The 22,202-nt window shown below is 35.6% G+C and overlaps 1 protein-coding gene across 1 annotated transcript; it reads right to left on the bottom strand.

Annotated features, from left to right (window-relative positions):
* Window positions 1-12,882: 12,882 nt before the first annotated feature.
* Window positions 12,883-21,774, bottom strand: LOC145684819 (larval cuticle protein LCP-17-like). The gene is made up of 3 exons (XM_081757187.1): window positions 21,660-21,774; window positions 18,227-18,357; window positions 12,883-13,214 (listed from the first exon to the last, which is right to left on the bottom strand). Exons 1-3 carry the CDS (start codon window positions 21,666-21,668, stop codon window positions 12,944-12,946), a joined length of 411 nt encoding a protein of 136 aa, XP_081613313.1. The 5' UTR covers window positions 21,669-21,774; the 3' UTR covers window positions 12,883-12,943.
* Between the last annotated feature and the right edge of the window lie 428 nt (window positions 21,775-22,202).

Raw genomic sequence — 22,202 nt, 5'->3', positions numbered from 1 at the left:
TACAAGGTCAGACACAACATTGCTCCAGCCAGCAAATCCATAGTTCCAGCATATCATGCCAGGTGGCAGCACTGAATCGAAAGTGGTCAGCTGTATGGCGAACAACCTTCTGTAGGTCTGCATCTGATATGAATTTTAGTGTGGTTTTATAGTGAACTCTGAAACTATACCCAAGTATATGTTATACACTTTTTTGTAATTATTTGCAAAACTGAATAGGGGTGGAATCATCTTATGTTCGAAATCGTCTTAGATTCAGACATATAAGGTACTTGCATTCTTTCTCGTGTCTCTCTGATCGAGCGACTTCTTATTTCATGGAGATCTGGATCCCGTTTAAATTATATTCGTTCTTATAACTGGTATATTAATCCTTAGAGAAGATACTGTTGGTTTTTCATCGATAAAGCTTTAATAAGGCCACAAACCATATCTACTCGAATAGCTTTACGATATTGTTATCTATATAAACCACAATAGATTAATATCACACAATAAAGGCGATTTCGTTTTTATATTCCTCAGCATTTAAAATTATTACAATTTGTTATCTTTGGTTTTATATTTATAGTGCTTCCTTCTTTTGTCAGATCAGCAATCTTCTGACTGATTTGATGCAACTTTCGATTCTTCCCTACTCTGAACCACAATTCATACATACATTTTCATTGTCTTTAGTTCTATATCAATGTCCCAGTTGGAATGTGTCTTCGAGTGTCTTCTCCGACTTCTAAATTTTGTTAATGGTAAAATAACAGACGTCTTAAGCTACCTCATGAGCTCCCTCGTGGCTAAGCGATTAGCGTACGCGCCTTTGGCGTGGTAGACCCGGGTTCGATTCCCGGCGGGAGCTCATGTGGTTCGGATTCCACGTTAATCAGTAGGTCCACGTCTGATATAGCCTCGCTGCTGAACGGGACGCTAAACTAAAATCAACTCAACTTAAGCTACCTCACATAAAGCAACTTTCGATCCTTCATGAATACCTACAAAGCTGAATTGAAATTTTAATCTCCTAGCCAGCAAAGTAATTAGGCCCGTATCCAGGGGGGAATGAGGGAGAGCAAGGCCTCCCTAAATTTTTCACGGTAGGCTTGCAAATGAACTATAATATGGTGATAGACTATAAGATGGTTGAATCGTCCCCCCTAAATTCTACCGCCCTACCCTACATTTCTGAGCTGGCTACCGGCCTGAAAGTAACATCTTCGCAATTGCAGGCACTACAAAGGACCTGTGAAAACCAGGAACACACACGAACTTTAAAAGGGATTTTAGTTAAGAGGAATTGTTCAGTAAAATTGTTGGGCACAGATGTCAGAAATAAACCCTCTTCGTAAGGAAACTTCATTTGTTTTATATTTACTAATTCAAAGTTACTAATATAAACATAACGTTTTATCTCATTATTCCTGTGCACCAAGTCACACTACTTGGCAATATTTATGATCTAATTGCATTTTTTTAACTTTCAGATAGAAAATGCCGATATATCTTTTGAACGTTAAATTTATAAATTTCGTTGAATCATGTCTATGAACATCTATTTTGATATTACTCCAACAATGGTTTCTGTTTCGGCAATTGTACTTTTTTTCTTTTTGAGCATGGGAGTTCTATCTAGATCTGAAAAAGGCACAAAAACATGTCTGGAAGAAACACTGGTCATATATATAAGTTTCTTATGTCTTTAAATATCTTCTACTTTGGAGTATCGAGACTTCGCGAAAAATATATTTGATTTACACTTTTGTGAACGAAAGATGCCTTGTTGTTAAATGCGGCAACAATATCAACAAGTTTCTGCCGTTAAATACAGAATCGTTATGGAGTATCGAGACTGTCGATTTTGCGTTGGCAAAATTGGTGCCCATCTTAGGCGAAATGAAGATACAATCATAGGAATATAGACTTGATGGCTCCAGGACGGCAAACTACAGCGACGTACAAGATTCCAAAGGCCGCGTCTTACAATGGACCGCAGGGATAGACTTCGTGTTTGGTTGATACGGTTAACATACGAAATTGCAATTGTTGTGCACCATTTAGTGTTCTCAAAACAGTACGACCCATGCACACCGTCAGTTGTTGAACATTTCTTCGAGCATAGACGTATGCATGCTACAGCGTTTCAGATGTTAAACATAAAGAGCCGAATTGCGCAATACCGACTTACCGGAAGCGTTCCGCTTCTTTCTGCAGCATAATAATGGTGGCATTCATGTCCAAAAGTACTACTGCAACAAGATGAGCAACTCAGTATAAGATAATACAAAATGTTCGATCCCGATTACCGAAGCTCTTTAACTTCGTGCCCGCTTGCGTTTTATACATTGTAACAACCGTACACCCTAGTACTGTGTTTTTCATTTTCTTTTTCTTTTTTTTTTATGGATGTTATGTGATTCTTGTAGTTAGTTAATCATATTTAATTATATTCTGGGATGTAACAAGGACGGTCGGTCTCGCACTCTTAATTGAGAAGTATCAGTGGCGTAGCAGCTGCCCCCGCAACCCCCGCAGTGCGGGGGGGCCCCGATGTATAGGGGCCCCGAAGTCTTGCGATGAATAAAGTTTTAAAGGAGTAGAACTTCCACCTTACTTGTGTCGGCTTTACAAGTGGGGCCCCTTCTCTATACTTTGCGGGGGGGCCCGCAAAAGTGTGCTACGCCACTGAGAAGTATCTAATTGTTTGTACTGTGTTTATGTCCACTTTGTCTCGTCAATGATAGAATATACTCAATGGAAAAATCCTATTAACATTGTATGATATAGAAGAAAAGCCCAAGGTGAAAAAATCAAAATGATAATTCAGAACAGGATATAAAAGAGATTTTTGGAGATGTTTGTTAGGAAACGGTCTCCAGACCTTAAAGGTGATGAGGATATAAGCACTGAATATTAAGTGTATCTTTTTAATATAACAAAAATGTGTGCAGAAGGTGAAAACAGTAAGAATTTCCGTTTGCACGCAGTTGTAGTTCGGGTGCACAAAAGGTGTATATGAAAACTTAATATGGTGACCAAAGTACAAAATAGTCATAAGTTTTGACATAAGTTAACAGAAACTTGTTACCTTTTTTATTTAATACAAATGTGATGTGTTTCCAAAATTGATGTATCTTAGTAGACAATCTTCGTATTTTATACAATGGTAGTCTGTTGAGCAATCCCCTTTTCGGCGTTTATAATTCTAAATTCACCGACGGACTTCAACTGTAACTCGTAGCACTTTTTAACTTAATTTTACAAATAAACAGACCTAACTAAATCGTCTTGCTACTTCAAATGAATCAGCTTGCAGTTTAAAGTTAAGAGAAACTTAAAATATTTGTTACTTATTCGTGTGTCATCGCTCGCGTACTTATGATTTTGAAGTCGAAAATTATAAAATACGTTCCGCCAGTATACTGAGACTGAGACAATGTGTTGTCGTGACCCTTTACTTCAAGTTCCACATGGAATTGCTTTCCATCCAACGTCCTATATTTCCTGGATGGACACTTTGAACTACCGCTTCACTGGCCAGTGTGTTTACCGACTGAACACATCTAATCTGATTGGACAGCAAAGACTTATCCGAGCTATAATCCATGAGCTTTCATAACGTGTTATCGCATATGTATTGGTTGCCGTGTCTCAGGAAGGCATCCAATATCCATCTTTTCTCAGCCCTTCTAAATTCCTACCAAAGTGTTACCAAACTCTGGTCTTTCTGCTTGTCTTTCGCTGCACTGTTACACATATCATAATCAATAAATGTACTTGTTTTAAACTTATACCTTAAGCTACATGTTGCTGCTTTATCTTTTTCTGGGGGATACGGTGGCTCAGTGGTAAAGCATTCACCTTTGATGCATGAGGTCCTTCGTTTGATCCCAGCTAGCAGTAAGTGAACTTCGTGGTGGACAATCAGTGTGATCTTGGGTTTTCTCAGGGTTCTCCCGTTTTTTCCCATTTTTTCATTCCACCATTACCTTCATTTCTCACCATCACCGTTTCCTTTAGCGTAGCCCGCATATCCGTTTGACATCAAACTTAAAGATTTCATTTCATTTTTATCTTTTCCTTCTGTATGTTACATTTTTAATGCCCAGCAGTGTATATTGATGAAAAATAACATTTAATTTTCGAAAACTTACCCCATCTAACGGAATATAGTTATAGCTATGATTTATCAGATTGCTGCTGTCTGGAGTGGTGAAAGAGTATAAGGTAAAGAAAGGAATTGCCTTTAATTTTATTTCGGAGCAAAACGTGTTTCTACTACACTTTTCTACATAGAATACAACACTGAATGTAATATTTTCACTCGTTAATGGCATACTATAAATAACGAAAATTCAGGTTTTATAAATTCTTGTTGTAGAGTAATTTCTCCAAAATTTCCAAATTATGTTAGAGATACGACACGCAATTATTGTGTTAACTAAGTGAAATTAAGGCGTGAGAGAATTTGGAACTTTACAACGTTAGCGTCCACAATATAGGTAATATTTTCATATGCTAGGCCAACATTTATCACAATATGTAAACCACCACGGGCGTCGTTAGCGTGGGGGGGTAGGGGGATGCGTCACCCAAAGATTTTAGTCAAATATATTTAAAAAATACTATACTACTTTGTATATATAACTTTTGTCGGAAAGAGGAATTTTAATTTTGATTCATCCGACTTTCCCGATTAAAAAGCTAAAGACGCTAGTGAAACCACCATAGGAAACTCAGGGAAAATATCTCAAATTAGTGATTATTTAATAACAACACTTTGGTATGGGATCGACGATATTATTTCAAATATTGGATTCTTTCAGAATAGGGAGCTTTACATCTCTCTAGGTCTACATAAAAGAAGTCCTGGATAACGGAATGATAAACAACCCAGCCCAAATCCTTAAAACTAGAAACTTTCACAGTGCAAAGCATTTGTAGCTCAAGGTACCATTAAGCTAGGAATTTCGAAAATTCAATGAGAAAGGATGGCAATTCATGGCATATGAAGTAAACTGTTCATATCTTCGAATCTCTGAAGGTTAGTCATTAAATTTGGAATAGATTTCCCATTCGAAAGAATAAGACACGTATTTGGTCGATTGTTAGATATTTCCCCTAGAGGGAAAGGAAAAAGTTGGAAAGAAGAAGGATGGAGTTACAATTATTAAGATGATCATAGTTTCAGCTTCTAGTCATAGTCATAGTCATAGTCATAGTCATAGTCTAGTCATAGTCATAGCTTCTAGTTTCAAAACCTTATAAGGATAGGGATATGGGATTTAGTATTTAGACCTTACACTTAAAATACTTAAAGACGTTTTTCTTCTTTTAAATTTCCCGTAGGAGAAAAGAGAAAAAGCGGAAAGAAAACCAGTCCTGGTTGCAATCGTTAAAATAAGATGGCTATATCTCGAAATTCTTTAAGGTAAAACAAAACTTGTACTAAATATTCGTTAAGATTTGGAATATTTGAAAGAACATACTTACTTTCGGTTTAAGGATTGAATTCTTTGAATTGAGAGAATCGGGAACTTCATATACTAAATACTAGCGTATATCCCTACATTACTGCGAACAATATTATTAAAATCTGCCTCTTCGTACGTCTCATCCTCTTCGTCTTCGGTATTGAATGCAAGCATGGGCGCCCATCAGGGGGAAGGCAAGGTGGGGCGCTCGCTCCCCTTAGAGGAAATTGTACTTCAGAATATCGAAAATCTAATGGAATTTTTACATTAGTTACAGCAAAATTTGAAACTAGTTTTGAAACGTCGCTTATACTTGCCTCCCCCCTTGGAAATCACAACATGGGCGCCCTTGAATGCAAGTGAATAAAACAACATACCAAGAAGTGATTTTCTCCCTCTACCTCTAAAGGTACCGTATGCAGTCTCCGAAACTTCGCCTTATTTACAGCCTAACGTGCAAGGAGAATATTTCTACAAATTTCAAGTTTCTATATCTTCTAGTTTCAGAAATCTGATGAAAGGAAGAGTTATTTAAGCTCCTTCCCCCCCCCCTCAGGATATGGAGTTCCCAAACCATAACCTTGTTTGCAGCTTAGAGTGCAAGGTAAACGTTGTTACAAAATTTCAAGATTCTACGCCTTATAGTTTCAGAGATCCAGTGAGTGGCAAAAAATAATTCATGGTCCCCATATCCTCAGTTAGATTAAGGATTCCCAAAATCTCAACCTATTTGCAGCTTAGGGTGCAAGGAAATCATTTATACATTCCAAAGTTCTACAAGTAATAGTTCAGAATTGGCAAGCGGCAAAAATATTCAAGGCCCCTTCCTCCCTTAGAATATTAATTAACTGAAATCTCGTCGGAAGAATACCCTAGGATGCAAGGAAAACATATATAGGCCTACTAAAGATCAAGTATTTATTCGTAATGCCTTCGGAGATCTGAAGAACAGTAAAAAGCCATTCAGTGCCCACTCCCTTTCAAAGCTTCTTAGAATTAGCAATTCCGAAAATCTCGTCTTATTTGCAATACAAAAAAGAAGTCTCAATTATTGCAAAATATCAGGGTTCTAACCATTTTAGTTTCGTAGATACGTTGAACAGAAAAAAAAAATAATTCAAAGCACTACCCATTTCCCCTTAGAATATATGATTTGATCTTTGTTTTCCCGATATACTTGCCAAACTAATATAAACCATGTTTCCGCATTGCACATTTTTCTCCATTCACACTGTTATTTATTTATTATTATTATTTATACATACAGTAGAACATTGCTTTTAAATTAGACTAATATTTAAGCTCAGCAAACTACAGTATACTATATTGGTTAGGTGACAGTAATAACAACGCGGACGAAATATTGGTCTGGTGTGGTGACTAGAACATATGATTCTTCAGGTTAGTTTTTAATAACGACAATCCCATGACTACCACATATGCTGAAAGTAGCAAAATGTTACTATGACATTGGTGCTGAATGGCGTTTCCAGCAATTTTGCAGCTTGTTTAGTATGTATTTGTATTGGAGTTGCCATCCACTTGATTAAGGACTGGAAAATAGGATCCAATTCAGTTCACTGTAATCACCTAATCTGAAGTACTGGACTGATACAAGCTTGATCATGTGGGGGGCATAAATTCACAAGGCAAAGTTTTCAGCATAAAATATCTCAAGTAACGAATCTTCGAAGTTTATGTATGCATAACAAAGGAGTTTCTGCACACCGCTCAACCTAAATGATGCTAAAACTTATGAATGATGTAATCATGTTGACGATATATCGTTATTCATCTGGAGTATGTCAGACTAGGACAATAATGTATATTTATGGAAGATTTTGGTCTATCTTGTGTTTTTCTCAGACTTTGTTTTTCCTCAGGGTTCAAAGTGACCGACGTAGAACTAGCTCCGGTCAACGTGAAATATCTGCCCTCTTTTCGACGATCGATAGCTACAGGACGATTTTCGAATATCTAATTATGGTACCTTGACAAGAACGTCGTATTGAAATCTAAGAGAAATCTCGTTGACATTTTAATTAAAGTTTCTATTGCTAGCCTGAATGTCCTAGAACAGGTATGGGGCATCTGAACCGTCTAAAGAATGTCCGATGAACATATCAGATTACCTAAAAGTTATTGTGCCTCTTTAGCTCAAAATTGGGCTATATTTTTATTATTATTTCCAAATAACATAACATTACTAAATCAAATGTAAACCGATTTATTTGATAAACTTCTGTCATTTTTTTCGACAACACAATAGTACCGTCGCTGCAGAACCTCTGTGGTTTCTAGCAAATATACCTAAATTGTGACACGTGATTTTCATAGACCTGTTTTGAAACTAATTTAATACCATTAAAGGAGATCTACAAAGACCGAAACACATGATAGTTGGACGATACCAGGTCTGTGCTATACGGTGAAAGCACTACTGTATCTTCTACCCAAGTTTTCTCAATCTCTGATGGATCGTTAAAAATGTGTGCAACCTTGCGTAGTCAGTGTGGTGTAAGACACCGTTTCTCCTGACCAGTTACGGACGATTTTTTGAATTGTTAGGTTCACTCGTGCCAATCGTCGAAAAGTACACATTTGAGTCTATCGTTTTGATAGACGACAGCAGCTTGTTATGCACAATGGTCTTCCAATCCCACCAAACGCACAGCGTAATCTCCCTGGAAGTCAGTGTGAGCTTTATCACAGACTGTAGACCTTCTCCTAGCTTCAATCACTATCTGTATTGCATATTGTTGTCGTACGTGACCAACTTTTCAACACTCGTGACCAACAGCATTAGAAATAGCTCGAGCTCATTACGTTTCAGTAGAGATTCGCATATCGAAATTTGATTCAATAAATGCTTTTCAGTTAGATCATGTGGCATCTAAACGTTGAATTTATGTTTGTAACCAGCTCTCTTCAAATAGTTTATTACTATTTGGTGATGGATATATATTCCTTGATCATGTCGTCATAACTACTAACATGCTTGCTAGTAGTTGATCCTTGATCATGTCTTGCTAGAATACCATCAATGTTTGCTGTGATTGGTCATCCACTCCAAGGAGCATTTCGGATATTTAGATTTTCAAACCGAAAGCAACTGAACCATCATTTGGCTATTCTTTTCGAAAACACAACAATCTTCACGAACCTGTGTACCATTTGTGTCTTTAAAGAAATAAAAATATAAAATGCAATACAGTTTTCCGGAAAGTATACTTATTTTCAAGGAACAATACCTTACAAGGATTCGTACACTTTTACAGATATACTAGGTTCAACTGTGAGCTGTAAAACAGTGTTGGTGGGTTTCCTTAAGAAAATTTTCAAATGACTCAAAATTATCCTTTTCTTATCAAATTTTCCCTAGTTCGTTGAGTGTCAAATTCCTATGACAGGTGTTATGTGATTAATTAATTTAGCTATATTAAATGAAGTGCCAACCACATTTGTTTTATTCGTTTGCTTTTACTTCTATTTTTCATTGTTTCCTCCATTTTGGCTTTTATAAAAATACAGACAAATACATCCAGTCAACAATAGGTGAAAAATATCCTTTGAACCAGTGATGCTAGGTCCTCAAGTTAAAATTTTCCTCAGAAACTCTCAAAAATTCCCTTTTTAAGATAAAATTTCTCTAATTTTAGTTTACTATTTATATATTGCATACAATACCATTGTTTAAAGAGAGCATTATTGCATATCTATGGATTATTATACTGTGTTCATATCTCCACAACATACGTTTGTGCTTTTGATCTTCTGTTATTACTTCAATGTTATCTTATATAATGACATCCTCAAGCCAGATCGCGGAAGACTAGCGGAAAAAAAAAAGTTTGTCACTTTGTGTGGGACATTCTGCAAAGAATGTCACCGTCTTTCGTCATACTGCTGCAGTAATTAGTAACATAACATTTGTTGAAAAGCTAAATTTCCCTACATTTTATCTCGTATTCGTAAAATCTCCCTTTTTCCCTCCTTATTTTTTTTTTTACTAAATCTCCCTATGCCGCGGGAAATTTCCCTCAAACTAGCATCACTTCTTTGAACACACACCAGGCACGTAGCCAAGGGGAGGGAGGGTCCGGACCCCCCTTCTTCGAGACCAGAAATGAAAAAATTAAGGAAGGATGAAACAAAATGAAATGAGAAAAAGGAGGATCAGCGTTAAAAATAAACTACAGGAAGCTTTTGGTTACTCTTTCTTATGAGGAAATTTGTATCACCTGCAATACATGCTTGCGAGGTGAGCGAGATATCCTGGAAGAGTCAGAGAATTCCAAATTTTCTTGAAAAGTTACGGAATTCTCAGAATTTTTGCTACTAGTCAGGGAGATTTCAAGCTTCCGAAAGCATAGCGCCGCTGTGTAACAGCGTGGACACTTTTTATCATAATTTTTCGTCATCGCATCCTTGCAATATTAAACATGTTATTTCAAAAACAATTTTCTGCTGCTCCTTTAACCTGTCGTTTGAAACAGACAGTAGTTGACGGGATAATAAAGACAAAAATATATGTGGAAAGAAAGTTCTGTTAACATTCAAGAGAAAAAGGAACGGAGATATTACAAAATATTTTACAAGACATTATTGAGTATGGACTTTCTATAATAGGTCAGGTCATAATGAAAGGAAAACTGTTATATTTGAATACACATAGGAAGGATTATAATCTTTCTGAAACTTTTTTTTTATTTTACTAGAGATTTCTTCATAGTTTATTAAAATACTTACCAACATATCCTCACAAACCAATATATGTTGATAGTAAAGTAGTTTAGATCGATCGAGCTCCTGGGCCTTCAGAATTTCATGTCACGCCCCCCCCCCCCATTACGAAATCCTGCTAAACGAACCAATATATTTTCAAGTAAAATTGTTTAGAATGATCGATCCCCTGGTGTGATGACCACAGTGTTTCATGTCACGGATCACCCCCCTTCACGCAATCCTGGTTACGTGCCTGGCACACACACACACACACAATCTATTGCTATTGTACTTTTTTTATTTCGCAAGAATAAAGAAAAATTTAAGCATTTATGTTAATCAATCAGTCAGTGTGTAAATGTTCCTGGATTTTCATGTTTCGTCGAAAAAATCCCTGTTTCTTTTTGTTAAATATACCTGCGAAATTTCCCTATATTATGAAAATTTCCCTCAAACTACTAACATTGCTGTAAAATGACGTTACACCTGTCCCGCTGTGGCTAATATATCCTGAGATTTCAGGTGCAAATGGCTCAATACATTTTAGAGGATATAATGTGCTATGAGAGGAGGGCTGCTAAAGAGTATACATATTTCATCTTTACAAGAAGGACTGACTAAACAAATGTATTTTGTTCAAAAGAAGCTAAGTGCTAAATGTGAACATTTCGGATACTAACAAGAAAACCTTCCATTAACCATATAATCACACAACAAACGCCATCTTTGAGCGTTTCTATGAACTACAAGGAAATATACTGACAAATTCTTTAGGTATGTATTCCATTTGGGATATGAAAACATAACCCAGCAAATAAGTTTTCTTATCAAAATTTGCCACTTAGCTGCAGTAAAATTAATCAATTTTAAACATTGTACTATTACTAAGACTACATAGGAACTACAAAATAAATCTGGAAGTGCTCTCGATCTTATTAAACAAATTAATAAATTATAATACTATGCACCAATATAACATTTATTTGTATAATCTATTAAGCATACACACGAAGTTTATATTAACGCACTTGATACTGAAGGCATCAACAACCACATAAGAAAAAAAAATGACTATGGCTTTTGAGAAACAATACATTTATTAATAATTTTTAAAAATCGTTGTGATATTCCTCTCATGAAAATGAAAAAAAAAGTCAATATGCATTCTATATAGATGATAGACATCAATTGATTTTAACATAGATCCCTTTATACACGCTCAGTTCTGACATCTCTTTGAATGTGTTACAATGAGTTAGGTATTGAATAGATTTTGAAAAATCTCTGATAGAATTTCCATGCTGCTTTAAGTACTTTTAAGAGAAGATTATTACTTCTATTTATCAACTAGTTTAAAATGAAGATTTTTCCTTCTGTCGTAGATGGTTACGCCGTCTCTTTGGTAGTGATTTTTTTCATATTTTTTAAATTTTCATTAGTCTATGTCCTACTTATGCTGGGAAGATGCAATTTTTGACTTGCCAAAAATAGATGGTTGATATAAATACTATAAAGTGTAAGCAGATGATGCAAGAAATAAAAAGAGTTTAACGCTTAACATAAAAAATGAATAATTTCATATAGTTGAATGTCATTATTCCAAAATTTCCGGTTACTGTGGATTCAGTGTGCAAGGGCTTAGGCAAAAACAAACAGCTTCTACTTTCTCTGGGCCTAAACGACGCAGATGCAATTTGCAAGACTCGCCAATTTCTTTAGTCATAAAAGATTCATTATTTGCAGACAAAACTATTTTGTATTTACGTTTGGGGCCGCGGTGGCTCAGTGGTAGAGCGTTCACCTCTGGTGCTTGGGGTCCCGGGTTCGATCCCAGCCCCCGCCAAGTGAACTTTGTGGTGGACAAACACCGCGTGCGTGGGTTTTCTCGGGGTTCTCCCGTTTCCTCCCACTTTCTTCATTCCACCATTTCATTCATTACTCATCATCACCGTCTCCTTTAGCCTAACCGGCATAACCGTGGGACGTAAAACTCAACGATTTCATTTTTTTTTTTGTATTTACGTTTATAAATTTATGACAGCTACCATTAAAAACCTAAAACAACATTACTTAAAAAGAGAGTAGCGGACTATGTATTTTCCTTTAAGGCAACAATTAAATAGTTTTGCTTCAGGTTTGCTTTCAGGATAATCGAATATTGCCGAATTTCCAGTATCTGTAGAGTTTCCACTCCGAGTGAGCGCAAAGTTTGCCCTGACTGCTGTGTGAGGATATGGATTGAAGCTTTAGCATCATGAAAGGTGTTTCGTCTCCAAGTAGAAACACGCTTACAGTTAGCAACATTGAAACAGTGACATAACTAAAAGCTTGTGTGCTGGTGGGGCCCCTTCTGTACGTCCCACTTCACGATTTGGGGTCCCTCTGTCTTGCGAGCTCTGCGGGGCCCTTATTTACACCCCTGCGTTGAAATGTTTAATATTGCCAAGTATAGGCTATACGTAATATTATAGAGACGTAATAGTTGATATTAATTCTTTTTAAAATAGCTAAAAGACCTGATGATAAATAGTTAAGGAAAAGAGCACATTTTATCTATTTCTTGTCTTATTTTAGCTATCTTTTCCTTCCTTTGGGGCTTACCCCTGAAAATCTCAAACCGTAATCATGATATAAAAGCAAGAACAATAACACGTTTAAGAAAATAGTTTTAAGAATGTTTTTTATTCCTTTCTGGTAAACTTTTTACATTTTTTTTAAAATTGCTTTCTCCAGCGATTGAGTTTTTCTGCACATTATTAGCCTCTTTGTTTAGATTCAGGTGTTGGTGGCAAACTTCTGATGTACTCCAGTGCTCTCTGAATGTAAGCTGGAACAGGATGAGGAGTTGGAAGAACGTCACCCTGAGGTTTGAAGCCTTCCCGATCAGCAACATAAGTGATGGCAACCTTCACACCTTCAGGAGTTTCAAAAGAGTATGAACCTCTGGCTTCAACAGCTTCGTCCTCAGATCCTGCGTTGGTCACTTGACCAGTTTCCTCAGCAATGATGCCATTACCTGTCTCATAGCTATAAGAATCAAATATTAATCCAATTAAGAAAATGTTAATCTTTGGGTCTGCTAAAAATGAAATAATACTGTCACCACTGCTGCTCTTATTCTAGATAAACACCAGTTACTACTACTAAACCTACTATTACTACTACTGACCAATAATAATAACAATAATGCTTGTGCTTGTACCGAAAGCTCATGCTCCCAAATTCTATCCTAGAAAGGGCTGTACTATGTGGCCTTGTATATGAACCCGACTTACACAGTCTGAATCTCACTTTAAATACCTTTCATGTAATAATTTTGATCTTGATACAGGACGAAAAATTATAACAAATTAAAGATTTACTCGCGTCTGAGTGGTTGTGAACTTCCGTTTATGTTGTAAGAGATCCGGATTCGACTTTTGGTGGAAGACGATGTGTTTCAGATTCTACGTTAAGCTGTTCTTCCATGTTTCATATGATCTCGAAACAGGCAGATAACGCTAAATCCCATAATGATTTTTATTAATTTTATTATTATATTATTAAAATGAGCAGTTCTTCTCGTGTTAGTTCAAAAGTTTTATTGTAAAATATAAACTCAAGGAGCTTAAGTAGTGGATAGAAAGAATAAGTTGAGAATAATGTTGTGTCAGTCACAAACGATGAGATCAATAAGATTGAATTATGGTCTAAATAAAATGAATCATGATTCTTTGTAGAAATTAATTGATTCTTACAATGAATCATTGTTTAATGAATTGTTTCTTGTGGTGATATTGTGAACCATTAATCACCAAATGTTTGAGCGAATCAATTATCCATGTTTTTAAAGCTGAATAGGGTCTATGCACAGAACTATAATCTTTGTGTACAGCCGAAGGAAGTTTGGAGGATAAGAAAAGGAGAGAATAACAATTTGTTTGCTTTTGCAGACAACGGGAGAAGGACAAAAAGCAAGTTATGCAATAACAATACAAAATCAGCATTACCATATACCTACTAGTTGTACTATTTGTTCAACCTAAACCATCGGCTTGACTGCAAATTACATGCACGGTAGCGACTTCTTCTGGTATAGACGCGCAACTAGCAACAACTACTAGCCTGATTTACGAAATATTAGGAAGTAGCTTTGCGATAGATTTTATAAGGAATTAAGAATAACGATATTTTCGCCTAGATGATTATGCAACCTGTAACTGTTTTGCAGGTTGCATATTAACGTTACTGGCAGACTGAGACCTTTTACTTTATAATAAGGTCTAGCTGAAATACCCGTTCCTCATAGAGGGAAGACAATGTCTATTAAAATATTTGAACGCACTGTCCTCTTTAGGATTTTCATTTCAAAGAAAATGCAATGATAAAGACTCCTAAGATATTCTATTTTCGGCATAAATTTTGAACCCACCTACTTCTCTTGGGTACTCCCTTCAATCAAACTGGCAAGATAATATTTTGCTCGAGGTAGGTAATAACAACGCTCCAAAGTTAATTTATGAAACTGTTTAGCTGTTTTACTTTGATGCTATAGCAACTGCGGACAACGTCACTTTCAACGTGCTTAATAATAATAATAATAATAATAATAATAATAATAATAATAATAATAATAATAATAATAATAATAATAATAATAATAATAATAATAATAATAATATAATACTTATTCCTTGAAAAGGATATTTTCGAAAACACTCGAGATGTGTTCATTTATATTCCATAAGGACTTCAGAAATTGAGTCCCATCTTCTTAACTTGTCGGGCTCGTGAGTTTCCCAATTTTTTGCATACTACCTTAGAATACTATTTTCATCAAAATTTGAGTTAAGTTGAGTTGATTTTGAGTTTAGCGTTCCGTTCAGCAGCGAGGCTATATGAGACGTGGACCTACTGATTAACGTGGAATCCGAACCACACGATCTCCCGTCGGGAATCGAACCCGGGACTATCAAAATTTGAATTTGAGGTAGACAATAAACTAAGCTTCATTTCAAAATTCATGTGGAGCAATTCAGGAATTTCCCCCATGATTCAATCATAAACAAGATCAATTTATTTTTTATATATTTCATATATATATATATATATATATATATATATATATATATATATATATATATATATATCCCTCCTCGGTAATTCAAATTAATAATGCGGCACCTGGATGAAAATTCTATTCAGAAATATTATCTAAAAACTGTCGCGAAAGTAAACACACACCAAATGTCGGGGAAATGGTGGTTCAGTGGTAACGCGTTTACCTCTGGTGCACGGGGTCCTTGATTCCATCCCAGATCGCGCCAGGTAAACTTTGTGGGGAAACAAAACACCGTGTGCGTGGGTTTTCTCGAATTTCTTCCGTTTTCTCCCAATTTCTTCATTCCACTATTTCAATTGTTTTTAATCAACACCGTCTCCTTTAGCCTAGCCGGCATATTCGTGAGACGTAAAACTTAGAGATTTTATTTTATTTTATTTTATATCAAATGCCATAGCCACAGCGAAGTATAATCATCAGTGGCCCAAGCTAATCGTATTATAATGTTCATCTGATTCATCTGCGCGATAGAAAAGTGCTTAAGACTAAACGATGCATATAATCGAATCATTCCGAACCAATTAATGTGAAGGAAATGAGTTGAGTTGTCTGCATAAAACAAAACGCAGAAGACTCGGTGATTCATATCAGAAAATCAAATGAAGGGACCATTTTCATGAATCAGAATAAATGAATCGATTCATCAATATTAATAATTTTGACCATTGCAAGTTGTGAAATAGTACTATAAATAAAAATATACCAGGAAAACAGGAGAAGTTTTAGAACATTTGGAGATACCTATATTTCAGCTGTTACATCTTTTCAACTAATCCTCCTTGATATTCAACTCAAATTTTCTTACCATGTCCTCAACAGTTTCAACGTTATCAGTCACTGCTGTACACGAGCCTCCAAAGCGCTTCTCAACATCTAGCGAGGATTCACCCTATCTAAACTCCGTAAACAATCGAAACACTGTTACACGCTCAAAAGGCATAGAACAAATGTTCAAGGGTAGTCGTACAGAATCATTGCTTGAAAAACCCTACATTTTGCAACACCATGGCAAAACAATGCCAACAACTGACACCACTTGCGTCCACGTGCCAACACCGCATTACGCGTTACATGTCTTTGCACAGTGGGCGTGTTTACTTACGAAGAATGGAAATTTATCATAAAAAAAAAAAAAAACTCCGTACAGTTTCACTGTTGAGCCTTCCTCAAAACTTTGCAAGTGATACACACACACAAGAATTATGTTCGTTTTAGAGGTAAGAAGTCTCTTTTACATGTCAATTAACACTCCGCTACATGGGTAAAACCCGCTTGCGGGAATCACTGCTGTCAACAGAAAGCAGTGGTACTAACCTTAAACATTATAAAATCTTATTTATCTCAAAGGGCAAAAAAACGCATTTTACTTTTGAATTTCCCACGTTATGCTAACTATAAGTATGGTATGTAATATGATAATAGAACTCTTGGGGGTGACTCATTTTGTACATTATACAGCTAAATTATTTACCCATATATTTCTGTCTTCCTATCTTTATAAAATAGTTTATGAATAAAAGTTTCCTTAACCGAAAATAAATAAATTTGTTGTTAGAGATTCAGTGTCTATATCACGATTTTGTGCCCAAAGCGTTGCTAACAAGAAAGAAAAAAAAAGTGAGAAACGTCTTGAAAGTTGATAGTTGCATGCTTTGTATTTTACTTTATCCTTTCATTCTCTTATTTATTTATTTGTTCTATTTTTTATTATTTTTTAAATACTCAACCAAAAATGCTGTTTGTTGCCGCTTTAGTCTTTTAATATATTGCATATGATTAACTCACTTCATATCGCATTAGCATGTACTTTCGAGACGGGAAAGGAAAGATTTCGTACAAAGACCTCTAATTTGACGATCAACATTTGATTTTGCGCTTATTAGTGACTCATTGTTTACTTCCCACCCCTGGATTTTATTTATGTGTGCATACAGAAAACTCCCTTTCCAATAATAATAATAATAATAACATTCAAAAATCCCACGAAATGGAATTTTTCCTACAATTTGACATTACTTACAAAAAGTTATATAACCAACAATACATATCTTCATAAGTTAATGATCCGAAGGTACTATCTTTATACATTCACTCTCTATACTTTCCGTAGCTTACATATTTATCGAAGTTTAAACATTTTCTTGGACGTTATGATAAGAAAATGGATACCACTTTAGAGAATATTAAGTATTTCTCCCACAGAAAGAGAAAGCTATCATAAACAAAATATTATTTATTATTTTTGTATTCTTTGCAACATTAGATGCAGCGCTCCTCGCTTACTTTTACATGTTGCTTTAACAAACTGAGCTAACATCTATTATAAAGATTTAGCCTAACCGGCATAATTGTGGGACGTAAAACTCAAAGATTTCATTTTTCATTTCATCTATTATAAAGAAGAAGAAAAAAAAACTAAAATAAAATTTTTCTCAAGAACCAACAAATCTTCTGGAACAGACGCACCAAAGAGAGTTAATATTTACCATGAAACTGAACTGCCTGGTTGATAAACAACAAAAATGTTTCTTAAAAAAAATCCGAAACATCTTCCATATCTATGAGATAATGACATATGAATGAATTATGATTTTTCGATTTCCATCTCAAACTGTACGTCCAAGTTCCATTGAGCCTCAGTGTTGAAAAGGGACCTTAAATTTCAACGAATGAACAATTTCTGAACTCGTATTTCTTTTCTCTTTCTTTTTTCTTTCTTTCTTTTCTTTTTTTTAAACGAAAGTTAAAATACCTTTAAACTTATTTTCATTCCTTTTATTAAAATTAAAACTTGCAACCTGGAGGTTTTATGTTTCTTTAAGCCAGAAAAAAAAATATTTAAATTTTTCTGCACTTACGGTTAGTTAATTAATAGTGTTATTCTTGGACGAAGTATTATTCTATATTATTCTTCAATACCTGTATTATTCTTGAATACCTGTACTGGTAGTTTCCTAAAGGCTCAATGTCCAATAGGGATCTTACGATTGGAACATCTTGCAAGGAAGAAGATCCGCCACCTCGTTGCGGAACTGCTGCGGCGAAGGAGGCGAAAAACAAAACGATAAGCTGGAAAATACGGAAAGTAATTACATAATACTGTGCAAATTAATATAAATTAACAGACAAAATCTAAGCTAAAACTAAAGTGTTTGACTCTTCAGCCTCTGAAACGCTTGATGCAGAAAATGACACGTTCCACAGGAAGATGTATGGCCAGCACATTGGCTAACAATAATGTAATCTCTACCTTTCTGGATTATAATTATTTATATTTCAATTTCAAGTTAAATACTGAAATACTGGATCAGTAGTAGAAAGTTTGTGCATACGACAGGAATCGAACCTGAATCAGGAGCGACATTTCAGATTTCGCTTGGGTGGGGCAAGACCCCTTGATATAAGTAAAATTTCTCGTTTTTCACTGATTTACTACTATTCTATTGATAAAATCTATATACATCTCGAACTCAAGGGGGGCAAATGCTATTCCCTGCCCCCCTAAATGACGCCCCTGACCTGAATGCCAGCTTTCATCGAAGCAATGCAGTGTAGCTTATCTAGTAGAAAGTAAGTTTACAGTTAAACCACAATCTACAGTAATTTCATTAATATTCCTAAACCAATCTTGGCACTGTGCTAAAAGGTGATATAGGCTAGACAGGTTCCTCTACAAACCTGTTTCTGACTAAGGGAATGAGAAGAGCAGTAATACCGTACGTTAACGTTAAAAGTGTTAAACTACATAAACTCCTTGGAACATCTTTCAAACTTGTATTGAATAGCTCCCAAGTTTAATTTGTTCATTGTCACGTGAACGTAATGCAATAGTATTATTTTAACAATTCAATCTGCCTCGTTAACTAATTTAAAACACATGAGAGGAATCAAGTTAGCATTCGCTTAAAAATGATAGCAACAAACTATTGCAATGCATGATTACAGAGTCAGCATAAGCTGGTTTCAACTGCTTGTTTGCATGAAGTAATTTGCATGATTGAAAACTTAAAAATTCCCAATCTTCACCCGGGATTTGAATTCGCAAACTACAGAAAAATATTAAAAAATATTTTATTTTAATGTCCCATTAGTATCCCCTTTAAGCTAAGGGAGACGGTAATTAAGGCAAGTGAATGATGATGGAAAAATTGGTGGAATGAGAAAGTAGGAGGGATCGGGAGTACCCCGGGAAAACCCACGGACACGATCTCGTCCATTTACTTGACCGGGGATCGAACGAAGTACCCCACGCTCCAGAGGCAAACGCTCTGCTATTGACCCAATGTGTCCCACTCGCAAATTAGAGGTTAAATGTTGAACTACTTACTTTGAGCCTGAGCAATGGGAAGAGGTATTCCCAATGGGAGCTTATTTTGTTGAAACCCAAGTGTAATAGTTGTTCCATATTTCGAATTATCGACATACAAATATTAAGCATGTTAAACACCAAAGTAACAAGTTTAGTTTATGTATAGCACATACGCCCAGATATTATCGTAAAAGGAAACATAATCTTTGGTTAAACATCAGATTTGTTACCCATACTACCTAAAAGGTAGTATTAACCACAAGAAAAGAAACTAAACAAGAATCGAGTCGAGAAATGTATGTGTAAATTCGAGACGAGACAACAAACATCGCGATTCTAGCAGAGGCGGATCTGGATCGTAAAACTGGGAGCAGCCAGAACCAAGACTGTGATAGGTATATCATGAGTTTACTATAAACTTTGAAATATACTAGGCCTTCCGGCCCCGTGCTAGATCCACCACTAAAGACTACAAATTTCAGGAGTCTCATGGGCAACACAAGTTCACCCAAGTGTTAGCTTTGAAACACTATTTTGTCGTTACATGATTCATAGTATAAGAACCATGAACTGATAAAGTGATTGCACAAACACAATGAATAGCACTTATGAACGTTTAAAAATGTGCAAGGCATTACACAATACCTATACTCCTTTAATAAACATTTTAAATATTGTTATATTACACCCTTCGTCTTCGTGGACCTCTAGTGACGCTAAAGGTTTCTGATATCTTTTAGATCAAATTAACAAAAAAAAAAAAAAAAAAAAATCCAGTCATACATTTTGTACATGAATTTACAAAACGAGACGAGAAGTCAAGAGTAGAGGGGAAACAATAGTTTTACATAATTTAAGAGATCACAAAGTTACTAAAAGGTTGATAAATGCAAAAGGAATATAATCAGAGGTGGCTTTTGAGGAAAGTCACATAAGTAAAAATTAAACTTCTATATCTTCAAAATAATGAAATGGAATTTAACTAATCTATTTATTATTTTATATGAGAAATATCAGTTTTAGTTTATCAGTTAAGTTTTCTTCACTTATTTTTGAAGCGTTAAAGGTTATTATTATTATTATTATTATTTAAAAATACTATTCCCCTCAAGAGCCACCACTGATTTCAATTAAAATATTTTGTTGAATCATGAGTGAAAACAGGAGAGCTCGATAAACTTTATTCTTACTAACCTTCTTACTACCTTATTACCTTTTTACTTACTTAATGTTACTACTTATTACCTTGTTATTGTTACTACTTCATTACTAGTATATTATTTTGAAAAAAAAAAGGGGGCCGCGGTGGCTCAGTGGTAGAGCGTTCACCTCTGGTGCTAGGGGTCTCGGGTTCAAACCCTGCTCCGCCAAGTGAACTTTGTGGTGGACAAACACCGTGTGCGTGGGTTTTCTCGGGGTTCTCCCGTTTCCTCCCACTTTCTTCATTCCACCATTTCATTCATTACTCATCATCGCCGTCTCCTTTAGCCTAACCGGCATAACTGTGGGACGTAAAACTCACAAATATCATTTCATTTCATTTCATTTTGAAAAAAATCATAGTGTATAAGATCGAACCAACAAATTTAGCACATTAGAAGCAGGGGCCACGGTAACTCAGTCATAGAGCGTTCACCTCTAGTGTGTGAGGTCCCCGGTTCGATCGCAGGTGTACAAGGAAATTTTCGGTGTTGTCTCTCTTTCTTCATTCGACCATTCCATCCATTTTCGTCATCACCGTCTCTTTTAGCGTACACGGTATAACCATTGGACGTAAAACTGAAAGGTTTCAAGTCATTTTCACATTAGAAGCAAAAGCTTATTTTATGAGCCACGATGACCTATAATTATTGGGCTTGCTCCTTTGGAATTGTTGATCTTACACTTTGTTAAATAGTATAGTTTTCGCGCTAGCACAAGAGATCCCGGTTCGACTCTCTGTTGGCGTTTATATGATATTAAGTTTCACACTATTGCGTAGACCCACGACTCATATAGCCGCATCACTTAAAAGGGACACTAACAGGTAGAACTACTGATCTTCTAGAAGCTCTACACTTACCATCTTCATGGTAGAAATATGTAGATGTTTTGCAACTTCGAAGACAATTCGAACTGTGCTTCTATCGACCAAGAGGTCCTCCTTATATACAAACACCTATATGCATTATCTGTTATTGCTCGTCCCACTTTACGGCTTCTTGTTATGAGTCGTTAGCAAAAGGTCACTCAAAAATCCAGTCTCGTGTTACACGTTGCAGAACCATGCATGGCTTAGGACATCTATGTAGACATATAAACAGACAATTCGGAACACACAATATTGAATATCAGAATAAAATGTCAAAAGATCTGGTAATTCCTTGCAACAGGTACTGTTGACAGCAAACATGCACATCTATTAATATTTAACAAAACTTTTTTTTTTTTTTTTTTTTTTTTTTTACACCTATGGTACATTCACTTTCCCTTTCGAGTGATTAATCATTGCAAAATTCCTTAATTATCTTTTTCAATTTAAGTTATTATATGTTGTCCATCTGCAGTAAATGCACTGTGGGTAGTTAAGAGTAATATGTGCAGTATGAAAAGACGACAATCCCTA

The sequence above is a fragment of the Thermobia domestica genome, chromosome 5 (assembly GCF_964235325.1).
Source record: "Thermobia domestica chromosome 5, izTheDome1.hap1.1, whole genome shotgun sequence".
Classification (NCBI taxonomy): Eukaryota; Metazoa; Arthropoda; class Insecta; order Zygentoma; family Lepismatidae; genus Thermobia; species Thermobia domestica.
This window is presented reverse-complemented; position numbering and strand designations above follow the sequence as displayed.

Bases quoted from the DNA above. Each gene is read 5' to 3' on its own strand.
- LOC145684819 (XM_081757187.1), bottom strand. The intron at 13,215-18,226 runs GTATTCAAGAAT...TGATTCTTATAG, and splicing joins TTAGGAAACTACCAGTACAG to CTATGAGACAGGTAATGGCA.